This window comes from Diplotaxodon limnothrissa, linkage group LG7 (assembly GCF_057381915.1).
Source record: "Diplotaxodon limnothrissa isolate DT_005_m linkage group LG7, D_limnothrissa_male_GT1.1, whole genome shotgun sequence".
Taxonomy (NCBI): domain Eukaryota; kingdom Metazoa; phylum Chordata; class Actinopteri; order Cichliformes; family Cichlidae; genus Diplotaxodon; species Diplotaxodon limnothrissa.
In genome coordinates, this window is record NC_140602.1 from 71,048,544 (window position 1) to 71,063,746 (window position 15,203).

The window sequence follows — 15,203 nt, forward strand, 5'->3', positions numbered from 1 at the left end:
TCGGCTGGAGCTTTGTTTAGGTGCCTTCCCAGGTTTGACAAAAGTCCAGCTGGGATAACCACATTTACTCAGGGCCTTCTTCATGTGATGTTCGTCTGCTTCCCTGGCCACTGTGTCAGTGGGGATGGTGTTAGCTCTGTGCTGTAGCGTCCTAATAACACCCAGTTTGTGCTCCAGTGGATGATGAGAGTCAAGCCTTAAATGGCCTGTATTTGTATAGCGCTTTACTAGTTCCTAAGGACTCCAAAGCGCTTTACATATCCAGTCATCCACCCATTCACACACACATTCACACACTGGTGATGGCAGCTACATTGTAGCCACAGCCACCCTGGGGCGCACCGACAGAGGCGAGGCTGCCGGACACTGGCGCCACCGGGCCCTCTGACCAGACTAAATACTTATCCATATGTGTAGGTTTACGGTGCACGTCAGCTTTTAGATGTCCCCCATTACTGATGGAAATCTCACAGTCTAAGAAGGCTAACCTGCAATTATTTCATATCCTCCCTGGTGAATTTGATGTGTCGGTCCACCGAGTTATTGTAATCCGTAAAATGTGGTATGTCCTGAGATTTGATTTTCACCCAGGTGTCATCCACAAATCTGAACCAACGGCTTGATGGTGTTCCAGGGTAGGATAGCAAAGCCCTCTTTGCCACTTCTTCCATGTACAAATTGGCCACAATGGGTGAAACTGGGGAGCCCATGGCACACCCGTGATTGCGGTGCCGTGCAGAGGAGGTGGGCGCACCTGCACGGCATCCGCAATCACGAATTGAATATTGTACTGGGTCCTGTGGTTGGCGTTGTTGTTGTGATAATGTTGAGCGGGCAGCAGTAGAGCTGCAGCTCTGTGAGTATTGTGGACAGCATCCGTCAAAGCATTAATAAAAAGTATTAAAATGCCACTGGGTCTGCCGTGTATGTTTACACATATAGTTAGGGCTGGATCAGGTGAATCTACCCATGACCCTCTTAATGAACAACCCCCACTACAGTTTAAATACATGGGATGATCCATCAATTAATTTTAGACCTGGTGAAGCCTCTTGGATGAAATATGTTCACAAACTTAAAGATGTCCAGTTGTTTTCTTTCCAAACTCCTTAGGCTTCCGTGACCTGACTGAGGACCTACACTGAGACTTATCATTTAGTTCTATTTGTCTACTATTTATATTTTATTCTGGGACAGTTGGTGTGCAGCACCCACAATTTTGTTGTACAAGTACAACAACAATAAAGGGTTATTCTATTCTATTCTGGCTGTACAGGACCTCCACATCTGTCCTTTTATGTGGCTTATAAATGATCTGAATTACTGTCTCTTAAATCTGTTGATTTGATGATGATCTATGTCTCACTGAGGAAAGTGAGATGATCTGATGATCATTGCAGGCTGAGAAAGAACACACTGTACATGATTGCTCTACAACTTTAAACAATAAGTTAATGAATGTGGAGTGAGCACTGACCCATCAGGTAGTCTTTGACTTGCTGAATAAGCTCTCTGATTTTGTTTTTCTCTCTCTCACACGAGTTTGTATTGTTGTTGATCTGGTCCTGCAGATCTCTGGCCCAGTTTTTGGCATCCCAAGTCATCTCATTGGCATTATTGATCTGACAAAAGAAATCACCTTTTAAAAGATTTAGTTTGTGGAGAGGGATGTGAAATATTACACTATGGTAATTGGTCTACACGTAAGTTTATAATGCTACAACACTAGCATCTGCAAAATTAAAAACATCTTTGTGAGGAAGAAAAGAAAGTGTGATTTGAGTCATCAAATTGAAAAAAACATTTCTGTTTGTTCATCCAAAAAAGTAAAACAGGAAGAGCTCTACTGTTCTGTCGATCACACACAAATATCAAAGAAATGTAGATGCAAAACTCACTGGTCTCGTCAAATGACACCACAACACACCACCAACACACTTCCAAACCAACGTGGTGCTTGGTAAGAGGCCTGCAGGTTTAACCTGTGTTTAACCCTCACCCACTCCCATAGAGAGTAGAGCATTCACCAGTGTTTCCAGTATAGACCTGCCTTGTTCTTGGTGTCCTGCAGTCTGGAAGGCAAATTCATGAGCTGGTCTTTCAGCTTCTCTGCAGTCTTAGAAGCATCCTCACTGACATGAACAGCTCCTTTACAGTTTGGACTTCCGCACTTCCTCTTCCCCAGATCACGCCCACAAAGAGCTCCAGTACACCCTGAACAGTCCTCCAAACCTGGATCGCCACAGACCTTTATCGCATCACAACAAATTGCTTAAACAGTATTCACATTTACCCAGCGGTCATTGTTGATTTGATTATATGGAATCAATGATTTTCACAGCAGCATTGAGACAACAGGACAATCAGCTATTCATTTAATCCTGCAGCTACTCATGTGATATATTAGTCATATGACCTTACAGTTCAATGTTTACATTGTAGGGTTTTTGGTTTGTTTGTTTGTTGACAAACTGCATCTGGTTGTTCTAGATTGGTCATTTTCCAACAAAGAACAATTTCCATGTTTACATCATCTTATCTTGACTTAATGAAAGGTAGGTTTGGTGTTGGTGATGTCTTGCCTAACATCATTGGGTCAAACGAAATTCATAGGTTTGTTCTTTGTAGGAAATGTGCCAGTGGTTTTCAGGTGTACCTGTGTGACCTAACGGTACTGGCTAAAACAGGTGTGGTTTGCTCAAAGCAAGGAGACGCTCGACATTTTGTCTAAGTGTTCGGGTTTTCTAATGGAGAGTGCTGTAAACTAAACATGTCTGCTGAGTTTGGCATCAACTCTGATCTGCTGAACTGTGATTGTGATTTAAGCACCTTGAGACAACAGCTTTAAGGTTTGGTGCTATGTAAATAAACCTGAATTGAATTGCGTTTAAATCATTGGCTAAAAAATTATTGATCACCATACCCTCCAGTTTTATAGGAGCTGAGTTGCTCCCAGTCAGTGACCGCACCACAGGTTCAAACTCAAACCTCTTTGGTAAAGATAAAGATATCTTTATCTCTATCTTTTGGTAAAGATAGTCACCTTCTGTTTGAGCTGAACCACACTCAGCTCTGTGACCTTCTTCTTCAGCAGTGCAAGGTCTCCTGTATTGCACATGCTCAGTTTGTGTTTGACTTCCTGTCTGGTGTCCATGGAGTCCTCTACAGCTTTGCTGACATTTCCCACCCTCTCATCCTCCAACATGAAGAATCTGTAAAGCGTCTGGATCTCATCCAACAGCTCTACAACAGGTTCAGATGAGACACGTGCTAAGCAGAGAAAGTGAAATCATGAAACATGAAGTCTGCTCTGTGATGAAAACAAAGGTTTATGTTTAAAAAGATGAATTCATTGCCTGACAAATAGATCTGCTCTGTTTTTAACTGAACCATGAAAGCAGTTTCTGAGAATATTTATGTTTCTTCACTTTCTGTTAGAGATAAGTGAACATTTTTAGGTATTTAGCTTCACATTAAGACCGTGCATGTCCTGATCTTTAATTTAAATGTGGAGTCTTCAAAAACTCAGAAAAGGATCTTGTGTAGTTTATCTGAAGATGTTTAAAATCCTCTGATGTGATGTGATGTGATTTTAAAAACAAAACATATAAAAAAAGGAATGTACCTTTCTGTTGGTCATTTACGTTATCAGTTGGCACACTGGTGAGTTTCTTCTTAAGGTTCATGATTTCTAGATGAATGTCGTCAATTTCAGTGTTGAAGAGGGGAGACATGTCAATCAGGATCACATTTGTGTCGATGGCATCTTTCACCTTCCTGTGAGATGAATACACTCTGATTATTCAGCATAAGCTAAATCTTCCTGAGTGCTCTTTGATTGTACAGTATTGTGAAAAAGTCTTGAGTCAACCTCATTTCTTAATATTTTGCTAAGTTAAAGGCAAATATGTGACTATTTATTGAAACATGCAGCCATAAATTGAAATAGATAAAAACAGACTGCACAATTCTAACAAACTTGAACGTCAGTATTTGGCAGAGGTGTGGACTCGACTCAGACTCGAGTCATTAATTTTATGACTTTAGACTTGACTTGAAAAAATGTTCTAAGACTTGTGACTTGACTTGGACTTTTACACCAATGACCTGGGACTTGAATTGGACTTGAACTGGTTTACTTGAGAAGACTTGATATTTCACCCCAAATATAAAATTTAACATGCATATTATATAGAGATTGAAAATGTGACGTCATTCAGGGGTAAAACCGCAAAGGATTCTGGGAACTCGTGGCAAGCGGTACTAGCGCATGCAGGCTTTCAATTGAAATCAGTCACACAGCGATAAAAAGAAACACAAAAATGGCAAGAAGCTGTTGTATTATTAACTGCAATAGCCGGTCGCATGACAGCCACGGGAAGCCGATGGGTAAAGAGATCGGTTGTTATCGGATTACGTCGTTGAAGAGAAATTGTTCGACCCATGTTTCCAAAGTAACAAAGAGGCGACGGATGGCCTGGATTGCAGCCATTCAAAGACCAAATTTAACATCCCAGAACACTCCAGCTCACATGTTAGTCTGCTCCAAGCATTTCCACAAAGGTCAGTCTGCTGTTGTAGTTAATGCGTCATTTTTCTTAACATAATTGGTGATATAGGTTACAAGCAAGTCTGGCGCTGAACAGAAATTGTCGCGCTATGCTCCTTTGTTTATTGTGCATAAATAGTGAATTGTCCTGACACAATATTGCGTTTCGCTTCTGTTATTATGGTACATTGACAAAAACATATACTTTTATTCACAGGATAAAACAGTTGTTTTGTATCACTAATTGCCCAGTGCGATTACAGCATACAATATTATTGTCACTGCTACATTTCTGTAATGAACCAGAAATTATTTCCACTACTAATTAATTACCGTTGAGCTCAAAGGTTATATTAATAAACTGTTAACGAATGTGTATTTATGAAGACGATTTGTGAGACTGGTAAACTTATGATACGTACGATGGTCCTTCGTTCGGTGCATTTCAAGGTCCTGTACCCATCCGTCGGTAAACTGTACCTGGGCTTGTTGCATGACCTGAAGTTACTAAACTTCATGAGTGTATGCACTCACTCCAAGAACCGTATGATTATAAATATGCATATAAATATGCTACGATGAGATAGCTGACTTCATCTAACTGGCAAATGTTGTCCAGGCTACGTTGGTGATGCAGTTTTTTTTAATGTGTATGATATTTTTGTCATGCGATTTTAAAGCCGGTCCTACAAGCGCATCCAAGAATAACATGCAGCTTATCTCAGAACTGTCGGTGAAAATTATTCTTGGAGCTAAGTTTAATTGAGCTGCATTTTAAAGAGGTGTAATTTCACAATTTGTGTATATTTTCCAAGTTCACTATTTTGTCATGTGTTGAGAAAAACACAGATTTAAAAATTACATGGTCTAATATTTACATTTAGCATATAATGGCAACATGCTTTTTTCGGGTTTTTTTAAAGACTCGAAAGGACTTGAAATTCAAAATTTCAGACTTGTGACTTTACTCGGACTTTTACACCAGTGACTTGAGACTCGACTCTGACTTGCCTGACATTACTTGAGACTTGATTTGAGACTTGAGGATAAAGACTTGAGACTTACTTGAGACTTGCAAAACAATGACTTGATCCAACCTCTGGTATTTGGTATGATCACCTTCATTCTTCAGCACAGATTGAGCTCTCTGAGGTAGCTTTCTGTAATTTGTTTTAGTCCACAGAAAGAGTTCTCCACGCTTCTTGAAGGACATCCAAAGTGCTTCTTTGGATGATGATCCCACACTGCTTAAATATTGTTGATGTGCAGGCTATGGGGAAGCAACTCCATGTCTAACAGTATTCTGTTATGTGTTTTGGTATTACATGGTTTTGTATGGTGGATCAAAGCTGGTGGTACTTTTCTGCATTCATCAGTTTTATCAAAGATCTTAATTCTGACCACCTCCTTTAAATTTGTCAGTCCGTCAGATTTTAGTTTAATAAATTTTTTGGCATTTCTTAAGGACATGATGTTTTAGACACTGTTCATCTGAAATGTTCAAATTTTTTAGGCCTGGCACTTCAGATACATATCAAATTTCCTTCCTCTGAATCTGGTAAGTTACAAGAACTGGACTGAAAATGAGTAAAAAAGCAGCCTATGTCCAAAGAAAAACTTTGAAAGACCTTCAGAAACTATGCTCAAAAACACTTTACAAAATTACGGGAAAGTCTGGCTCCTTGGAAGCAAAATATAAAGAAATGAGGGATGACTCAAGAGTTTTCCAGTATACTGTATATTTTTACATTTAGCATTAGTGGAGTTCCTTTTAAGTTCATCCTCTCATGCCTTACCTAACCTTCAAAGACATTTTCTCCAGTTTCTCCACGCTTGGTGGGGAGATTACTCTCAGGTTGGCCAGGCTGTCCAGCATAGAGTGCATGTTAATCATCTCCTGCAGGTGCTGGTTATCTGTGGGCTGTACATTGTTATGAGGGATAAGGGTCCTCATTTTCTGGGCAGCTCGCTGGACATCAGTGACAATTTGAGTCCAGAGTGCGTTGCAGGGATGGCACGGTTCACAGGCTGGGAATAATGTATTGAAGCCGGGCGTGCACTCATCACAGAATATACCGCTTACACCCGCCCGACAGATGCACTTGCCAGTCTCAGGGTCACATGATGGTTGTTTGGTTCCCTCCAGATTGCAGTCACAAGCTGAAAACAAGATAAAACATGGTATCTTCGCATGAAAACAAGGGGGATTTAGAAAAGGTTAAAGTGGACCTGCGCTGCTGCTACTTAGAATACACTTTCCCCCAATAAACTGTAAACTCAATAAATCAGTGTGTCTATGCCTTAAAAGTAGAATGGGAGGCGGAGCCTTCAGTTTTCAGGCCCCTCTTCTGTGGAACCAGCTTCCAGTTTGGATTCAGGAGACAGACACTATCTCTACTTTTAAGATTAGGCTTCAAACTTTCCTTTGTTCTAAAGCATATAGATAGGGTTGGATCAGTTGTCTAGGCTGCTGGGGGATTCTCAGGATGCACCAATGTATTTACACACCTGTCTGCATTTAATTATTAGTTAATATTAATGTCTGGTTCTCTTCCACACCCTGTCTTTGACCTGCGTTCTTCCTGGAACAGTGCAAAGTTTCCAAATAAGACAGAAGTGGTAGATGTGGATGTTGTGCTTTGAGTGCAGCTCTTTCAGTGACCATATAAGAATATCCCCATCCTGCGACATCAAGCAGATCAAAGAGTATAAAAAGTGTGATAAAATGAGTCTTCAGAACAGTCTGCACCCTTTTTTTGGTTTTTGGTTCACTGCCCTCAATATTTGAAACTTTGGAACGATTTATATGAATAAACACCACTGGAGACATATGTCAGAAAAGAAAAGAAGAATTGTCCACTTAAAGGAAACATTGAAATATTACTCACAGATACACTGCAGGTCTGGATTCCTAAAATGATTTTCTCTGCATTCATCACAGTGCCTTCCTCCAAACTCAGGATGGCATGGACAATGTCCAGTTACCTGAATATGTCACAGCACATTCATTCAAAGTTTAACCATCAGCATCTACTGCAGGTGATTATTTATAATTTTGTTTTTTATTTGAAATAAAAACAACCTTGAAATGGACACACAAACACACAAGGCTGTTTTTCTGAGGTGAGAGGAGTAGCAGAGTGACAGTCTCACACCCTAAATGATAAATGAAAACTGAACCCTGTGGTCACACGCCGACACTGTCTGTGGCTGTGGAGCTCTTGCCTTGTCACAGATGTTGGAGATAGATTTGATGAGGTCACAGCTGCAGGGCTGACATCCCGAGGCTATGTTCAGATTCCAGTATCTGTCCTCACATTCATCACAGAGTTTACCTATCACACCTGTCCTACAGGGACACTGTCCTGTCCTGGGATCACAGAAACAGGGTCTCCCCAGAGGACACCGAGTCTCCTGAGTCCCCCGTCGATCACAGGAGCATTCTGGAAAATACTTTTATTTTAGTGTTTGTCAGACCATTGTGAAATATAGAAAAGAAATACAGGGTATACAGTATAGATGGAGCAATAAAGAAGAAAATTTATGCAAGAAGATTATTGATGATGGAAGCATTCATCCCTCTTTCAAAACTGCAGTTTAACTTTAAAATGGTTATAGTAAGAATCAGGTTTTAAACAGGATCTTTAGATACTTTGCTACTAGCAGCCTGTCATAAAAATACATAACACATTCCTTAGCATTTTCACAGCTTTAATTGAAAAAAACAACACATTTTGACAGCATGAAATAGTACTTTTGCACCAGCAAGTTTATTCTCGCAGACCTGTTAGCTGAAAAGTTTGCACATTTTGGCATTGTGAGCAACGTGCCTTTGTAAAAAAAAAAACTGAGGACAATGGAAAAGTGAAGGCCTAAAGAAGAAGTGTGAGGCCTAAAACGATATCTACAGCAGATAAACAGTACCTGATATCATGAAGTCATGTCCTTAAGAAAAAGGGGAAAAATGCTTTGCCTATCGATCACACTTATCGGTTCTGCTTGCACTTGGACAATCAGCTAATTTCAGTTTGTGTGCAGGAGAAGGAAAATAGTGGCACAGCCTACAGCATGAATATGGATATTTTATGGTAAAGTGGAGACTGCTCCAGAACAGAAACAGCTGCATTATTCTGCTAACACAACTTCAGCTCTTTGCAAGCACCTTCACAGATGGCATGCTAATGCTAAGCTAGCCAAGAACCCAGAGTGATGCTAAAGCTGAGTAAATGCAGACCTCAGCCCAGCAGCCAGAGCCTGAACAACAAGTAAAAAACTTGCTGCAATCAGGCTGCAGCCTCTACCTGTTCATGCTTCTACAGTGGGATCACCATGACGACTGCTTTGAAGTCTCTTTGTGCTGGTCTCCATATTTCAATTCAATTCAATTTTATTTATATAGCGCCAATTCACAACAACAGTCGCCTCAAGGCGTTTACATTGTAAGGTAGACCCTAAAACAATACAATAATCCCTGCAGCAAAAAGTCTAATGTGGCTGAAGCAATCTTATTATGACCAAGGAGAGAAAGCAGGTAGACTTTTGGCATGGAGAATTAAGAAAATGCAGAGTGAAGGAGCAATTAATAGTATAAAGACCTCTTCAGGGTATGTAACAGTAGATCCATTGGAAATTAATGACAGCTTTAGAGAATTGTATGAAAATTTGTATAAATCAGAATGTGCTTATGCCTCAGAAGAACAGGACGTATTCTTAGATCAAAATCAGTTCCAGACACTAATGGAAAACACAAAGCAGGAGTTAGACGGACGTCTATTGAAGAGATATCACAGGCTATCAAAGCATTAACAGTGGTAAGGCACCTGGGCCAGATGGCTTTCCGGTCGAATTTTGTAAAAATTTCCAAGAAAAATTAACATTTCCTCTTTTTACCCTGAAGAAGCGTAAATGAAACTCTCCCACCTACTCTGGAACAGGTAATGATTACTTTGCTACTGAAACCTGGTAAGCCCCTGCAGAGAGTTCATCATTTAGACTAATGGTGGTTGACACTAAAATACTTTGTAAAGTTTTAGCAAGACGATTAGACTCCTGTATCGCACATTTAGTTCATGATGATCAAAATGGCTTTGTACTAAAACGTCAAGGGTTTCACAACATAAGAAGGATTTTGATTATAATTCATGAGAAATTTGATGCTAAAGATACAGCATTATTATCACTTGATGCTCGTCAGGCCTTTGACAGAATACAGGAGTCATATTTATTTAATGTTCTTCCAAAATATAGATTTGGAAACACTTTTCTCAAATGGGTTAAACGTTTGTATACAAATCCCAAAGCTAATGTTTTAACAGATAACAAGTTTCTAACCCTATCACATTGGAGCGTTCCACACGCCAGGGGTGCCCGTTATCTCCAATGCTATTTTTCTTAGCTGGCGATGATGTTAGAATGAGAACTGACATATTTGTTTTCCAGTTAGGAGATCAAGAGCATAGATTGGCCCTTTATGCTGATGACCTGATAGATTTTTTTGACTAGGCTCTCCATTAGTATACCAAAATTAATGCAACTAATGGAGTTATTTCTGGCTATAATGATTCAAAATCCTCCATCCTATTTCTGAACAAGGATGAAAGGCTAAATCCTATTATACAAACCTCGCTTATTAATGCAAAAAGGATTTGTGTATCTTGGAGTTAAAATCACCCCAGACATTGACACCATTGTAGCAACAAACTATGACCCTTGATTAGTGAAGTGGAGGAATCTCTAAATAAATGAATGACAATGGCCATATCAGTGAATGGCCATAGAAACATTATAAAAATGAACATATTACCAAAATGTTTATATCTGTTCCAGTCACTTCCTCTGCCTTTTCCAAAAGAATTCTTTGATAAGTTAAACAGTATCTTTGATATATTTATTTGGAATAACAAAAAACCTAAATTAAGACTTCACTTGTTGTAGTTAGTGATATAGATATATTACAATATATATTAGCAATAGTATAGATATGTAAGTATATTACAGAAATGGGTCTATTATGGTATGTTATAATGTACACGGTATGAAGTATGTTGTGAATATTCTATAACTATAAGTATGTACAGGCTGTAGTGAGTACAAGCTATGTACAGGCTATGAAAAGGATATAAATATGAAAAACTATACAGAATATGAAATAAATAACTTTACAGAATCTGGGATATACAGCTATACAGAAATGGGAACTATGCAAGTTGTAAACAGTTGTAGGATTAAAGATTATCGAATGTACAGAATGATTATTTACACAGAGCTATACAGTAGTGCAGTTAAGATAAGTGAGGGTGTAGATAGTTTCTACAGAGGCTATATAAAGTGCTAGTGGTTGTGAGTGGTGGTTCAGTCCATGTTATTATTGTGTGTTTGAGGGTACAGTTGTCCATTGTGGGTGTGTGTATGTTCAGTCCATGAGTTTAACGTGGGTCAGATGTCAGGAGGCAGAGTTCAGGAGTCTGACAGCTGTGGGGAAGAAGCTGTTCCGGTACCTGGTGGTCTTAGTCCGGAGGCTCCTGTGGCGCCTCCCAGAGGGCAGGAGGGTGAAGAGTCCATGTGATGGGTGACTGGGGTCTTTGATGATTTTCCTAGCCCTTTTCAGACACCGCTTCCTGTAGATGTCTTTTATGGCAGGAAGTGGTGCTCCGGCGATGCGCTGGGCAGTTTTCACGACCCTCTGCAGTGTCTTGTAAACTGTATGTATGTATAAGATGTTCTCACCTACCTGTGAGTCCAGCGTTTGGGTCCTCCTTTCGTCACCCACACTGCAACCACTGACAGAATGACACGACCCCGCCTTGTGGACCCAGCGGACTCTGAACTTTTCGAGCGGCAGGAGGCAGCGCTCCTTCACTGGACGGAGGAGATTAGGGGAAAACAGCGGCTCTTCGTGGAGAGAGAGCACGTCTTTGCAGGGACTCGTCTGGCTCTGGGCAGGCCTCGGGGACGCCGTGTTCTTCCGCCTGCTGCCTCTCCTGCATCGAAGCATTCACCGCGGAGAGTGGGTGTCACTGGCCAAGCTTCAGCTGCTCACTCCCTCACTGCTCTGCTCCTCGAGGGAGGCAGCCGACGGGCAAGTCGGCTGCTTCACTCACCAGACTCTCCGCCTCGCCACGGCACAGCGGCTCCGTCTCCCACCTCCGCTCAATGGAGGCTCCCGTGCCAGAGGCTCAGCTGTTTACCCTGCCCGCTTCCTCTTCCCGGAGAAAGCGGCGCAAACGCCACCATAAAATGGACTATTTTGAGGAACTCCCGGTGGTGAGTTCCAGTGACTGTTTTCCACACTCGTCATCCGTTTCCTCACTTAAAACAAATAATAGACTTATCTCTGATTCATGGTGAGTTTCCCTCCTGGATGAGGATGTGGATTGGGAAGTTGTTTTCTGCTCTGCTCCCTCTGAGCTGGTATTTATTTAAGACAATAACAACACTTCAACACCCCCAAAGACTGTTCAGTTAAAGACTGTGAATAGTGGTGGCAGAAGGGCCAGAATAATATTGGATAAATCTGTTGTCACGATTCCTGGGTACGCAAACCCTAGGTCTGCTTATTCTAAGACTGTTTTATCTAAGCCGGCTTCTTCACCTACCTGTCAGCCTGTTCCGGTTTCATCAGCCCAGGCCACTCTTAAAAATATTCATGCACCTAAACCTGCCAGTATCACTCACCCTGTCATTATTTCCACCTCTATCAGTTAGCCAACACCCACACCTGTGCCAGCGCCCAGGCTGAGGGCAGCTGTGACCCAGTCCGCTCCTGCACCTGTTCATGTTCCTCGGGTGGGTGTGACTGATGTCCAACCACCTCCCGTGCCTGTCCCAGCGCCCAGGCTGAGGGCAGCTAGAACCCAGTCTGACCTCCCTAGAGGCTCGGAAGAGCTAGCCTCTCCACCTGTCAGTCTACCACTTCATCCACCTCCTGATCCAGCCTTCCACGCACTAGCACTATCCCTGGTCAGGCTAGCTGATCTGTTTCCGGCTCAAGCACCAGATTTACTAGCCCAGGTTTCTGCACCCGCTGGCCCTGCCTGCCTCCAGCCAGAGGCTCCCACGCTATTGCCTGCAACTGCTCCTCCGCCGGCTCCCACGGTGTCGTCTGCAGCTGCTGCTCCGCCGCAGCCTCCTCATACACGTTGGATTTGGCATCAGCGACCACCTTCCAGGCCGCTGACTGGACCTTGTCACCGGTGTGGCCGGCCTCTGGACCTGCTCAACTGCCGCCACTGCCTTCCACGTGGCCGGCCTCCGGACCTGCTCAGCTGCCACTACTGCCTTCCACGTGTCCGGCCTCCTGACCTACTCAGCTGCCGCCACTGCCTTCCACGTGGCCGGCCTCCAGACCTGCTCAGCTGCCACCACTGCCTTCCACGTGGCCGGCCTCCAGACCTGCTCAGCTGCCACTACTGCCTTCCACGTGGCCGGCCTCCGGACCTACTCAGCTGCCACTACTGCCTTCCACGTGGCCGGCCTCCTGACCTACTCAGCTGCCGCCACTGCCTTCCATGTGGCCGGCTTCCAGACCTGCTCAGCTGCCACCACTGCCTTCCACGTGGCCGGCCTCCAGACCTGCTCAGCTGCCACTACTGCCTTCCACGTGGCCGGCCTCCGGACCTACTCAGCTGCCACTACTGCCTTCCGCGTGGCCGGCCTCCGGACCTGCTCAGCTGCCACCAATGCCTTCCACGTGGTCGGCCTCCGGACCTGCTCATTCGCCTCAGCTGCTGGCCACACAGCCGCCCAGCAGAACTGTTTTGGCTCAGCTGTTGGCCACGTGGCCGCTCACCAAAACTGTGCCTGTTTGGACTCTGTCTGTAGTCCCAGCCTGCTTCAAAATGGCCACCATCATTCTGTGCCCAAATCCTCCACCATCTCATCACTGAACAACTGGCAACCGGTAGCCCTGACCCACATCACTGAATTGAATTGAAATGTAAATCCTTCACCATAGGGAGAGGGCAACCAGTTATCTTTTGGGTCGAGTCAGGGTTACACTCTCAATGGTAGTGCTATAGAAGGACACCATCAGTTTCTGTGTGATATTATTCTTCCTGAGAATTCTCAGGAAGTACAGTTCTGTTTTGGACCTTCTTCAGTAGCTCAGAGGTATTTATACTCCAGGACAAGTTCTCCTCCATGTGGACTCCCAAAAAACGAAAGTCCGTCACCGTCTCCACACAGTCTCCCTTTATAGTTAGGGGTGAAAACTCTGTCTTTTTCTTTCTAAAGTCAATTATAAGTTCTTTGGTTTTTGAAGTACTGAGAACAAGATTGTTGATTTTGCACCAAGACACCAGTTGCATCATCATCATGAGCAAATGTTTCGAGAGGCTGTTCAGGGACTTCATCTGCTCTGCACTATCCAACTGACTGGACCCTCTACAATTCAGATACTGCCACAACAGGTCCATTGATGATGCCATAGCCCTCACACTACATACTGCCCTGTCACACCTGGAGAAGAGAGACACGTATGTGAGAATGCTGTTTGTAGATTACAGCTCAGCATTCAATACCATCGTTCCCTCGAAGCTGGACAGGAAACAGCAGGATCTAGGATTGAACAGCTCCCTCTGCTGCTGTATCCTTCACTTCCTGTCTGAGACGCCAAGTGGTCAGATTGGCAGCTTCACCTCATCCCCCATCATAATGAACTCAGGTGCTCCACAGGGGTGTGTACTGAGCCCTCTCCTGTACTCACTCTACATCTATGACTGCTCGGCCACTAGCAACTCCAGCATCATTGTGAAGTTTGCGGATGACACTACAGTGGTGGGTCTTATCACCAAAGGTGCGCTAACCAGTGCCCTGACCCACTGGTGTCGAGACAACCATTTCACCCTCAACGTCGCAAAGACAAAGGAGTTGATAGTGGACTTCCAGAGGTGCAGAGAAGCACACACCCCCACCACCATCAACTGTGGCGAGAGTGAGCAGCTTCCGCTTCCAAGGTGTACACCTGGCAGAGGATCTCACATGGTCAGTACAAAACAGTGAAGAAGGTCCAGCAGCGTCTCTTCTTTCTCAGGAGACTGAAAAGATTCGGCACGAGCCCCCGCATCCTCAGGACCATCTACTGCTGTGCCATTGAGAGCATCCTCACTGGATGCATCACCACCTGGTACGGCAACAGCACCGCTTACAACTGCAAAGCTCTTCAGAGAGCTGTACCAGTACATGTGATGTGACAATAAAAGTGATTTAATTTTGATTTGATTAATTATTTTATCTGAGCTGAGCACTAAATCAGATAAAAAGTCTGAGAAATCAGGTAGACGATAGATGATAACGAACAAGACTGGCCTTTTTACATCTGATGTGGACAAGGATAAGCATCAGGCTTTCAAATGAATTAAAAATCTGTCTTGGTCTTTCATTAATTAATAGGCTGGTGTGAAAAATTGCTGCCACACCTCCCCCTCGGCCTGTGCTTCGAGATTTCTGGTAGTTAGAATGACTCGGGGGTGTTGATTCATTTAAACTAACATAATCATCCTGCTGCAACCAGGTTTCTGTAAGGCAGAGTAAATCGATTTGTTGATCAATTATTAAGTCATGTACTAACAGAGACTTGGAGGAGAGAGACCTAATATTTAATAATCCACATTTCACTGTTTTACTCTTTGGTTCAGATGTGGATACTGTATTGTTC

General features: G+C 43.1%; 1 protein-coding gene across 1 annotated transcript in view; it reads right to left on the reverse strand.

The window, feature by feature from the left end:
- lamb4 (laminin, beta 4) overlaps positions 1-15,203 on the reverse strand; it is a 65,451-nt gene that overhangs the window by 7,904 nt on the left and 42,344 nt on the right. The window contains exons 23-29 of the mRNA XM_085358889.1: positions 7,775-7,992; positions 7,438-7,534; positions 6,346-6,709; positions 3,626-3,777; positions 3,044-3,270; positions 2,051-2,248; positions 1,478-1,622 (exon numbers count right to left, since the gene is read on the reverse strand). Coding sequence (XP_085215015.1) covers positions 1,478-1,622; positions 2,051-2,248; positions 3,044-3,270; positions 3,626-3,777; positions 6,346-6,709; positions 7,438-7,534; positions 7,775-7,992 — 1,401 coding nt within the window. The remainder of the gene's footprint in view (positions 1-1,477; positions 1,623-2,050; positions 2,249-3,043; positions 3,271-3,625; positions 3,778-6,345; positions 6,710-7,437; positions 7,535-7,774; positions 7,993-15,203) is intronic.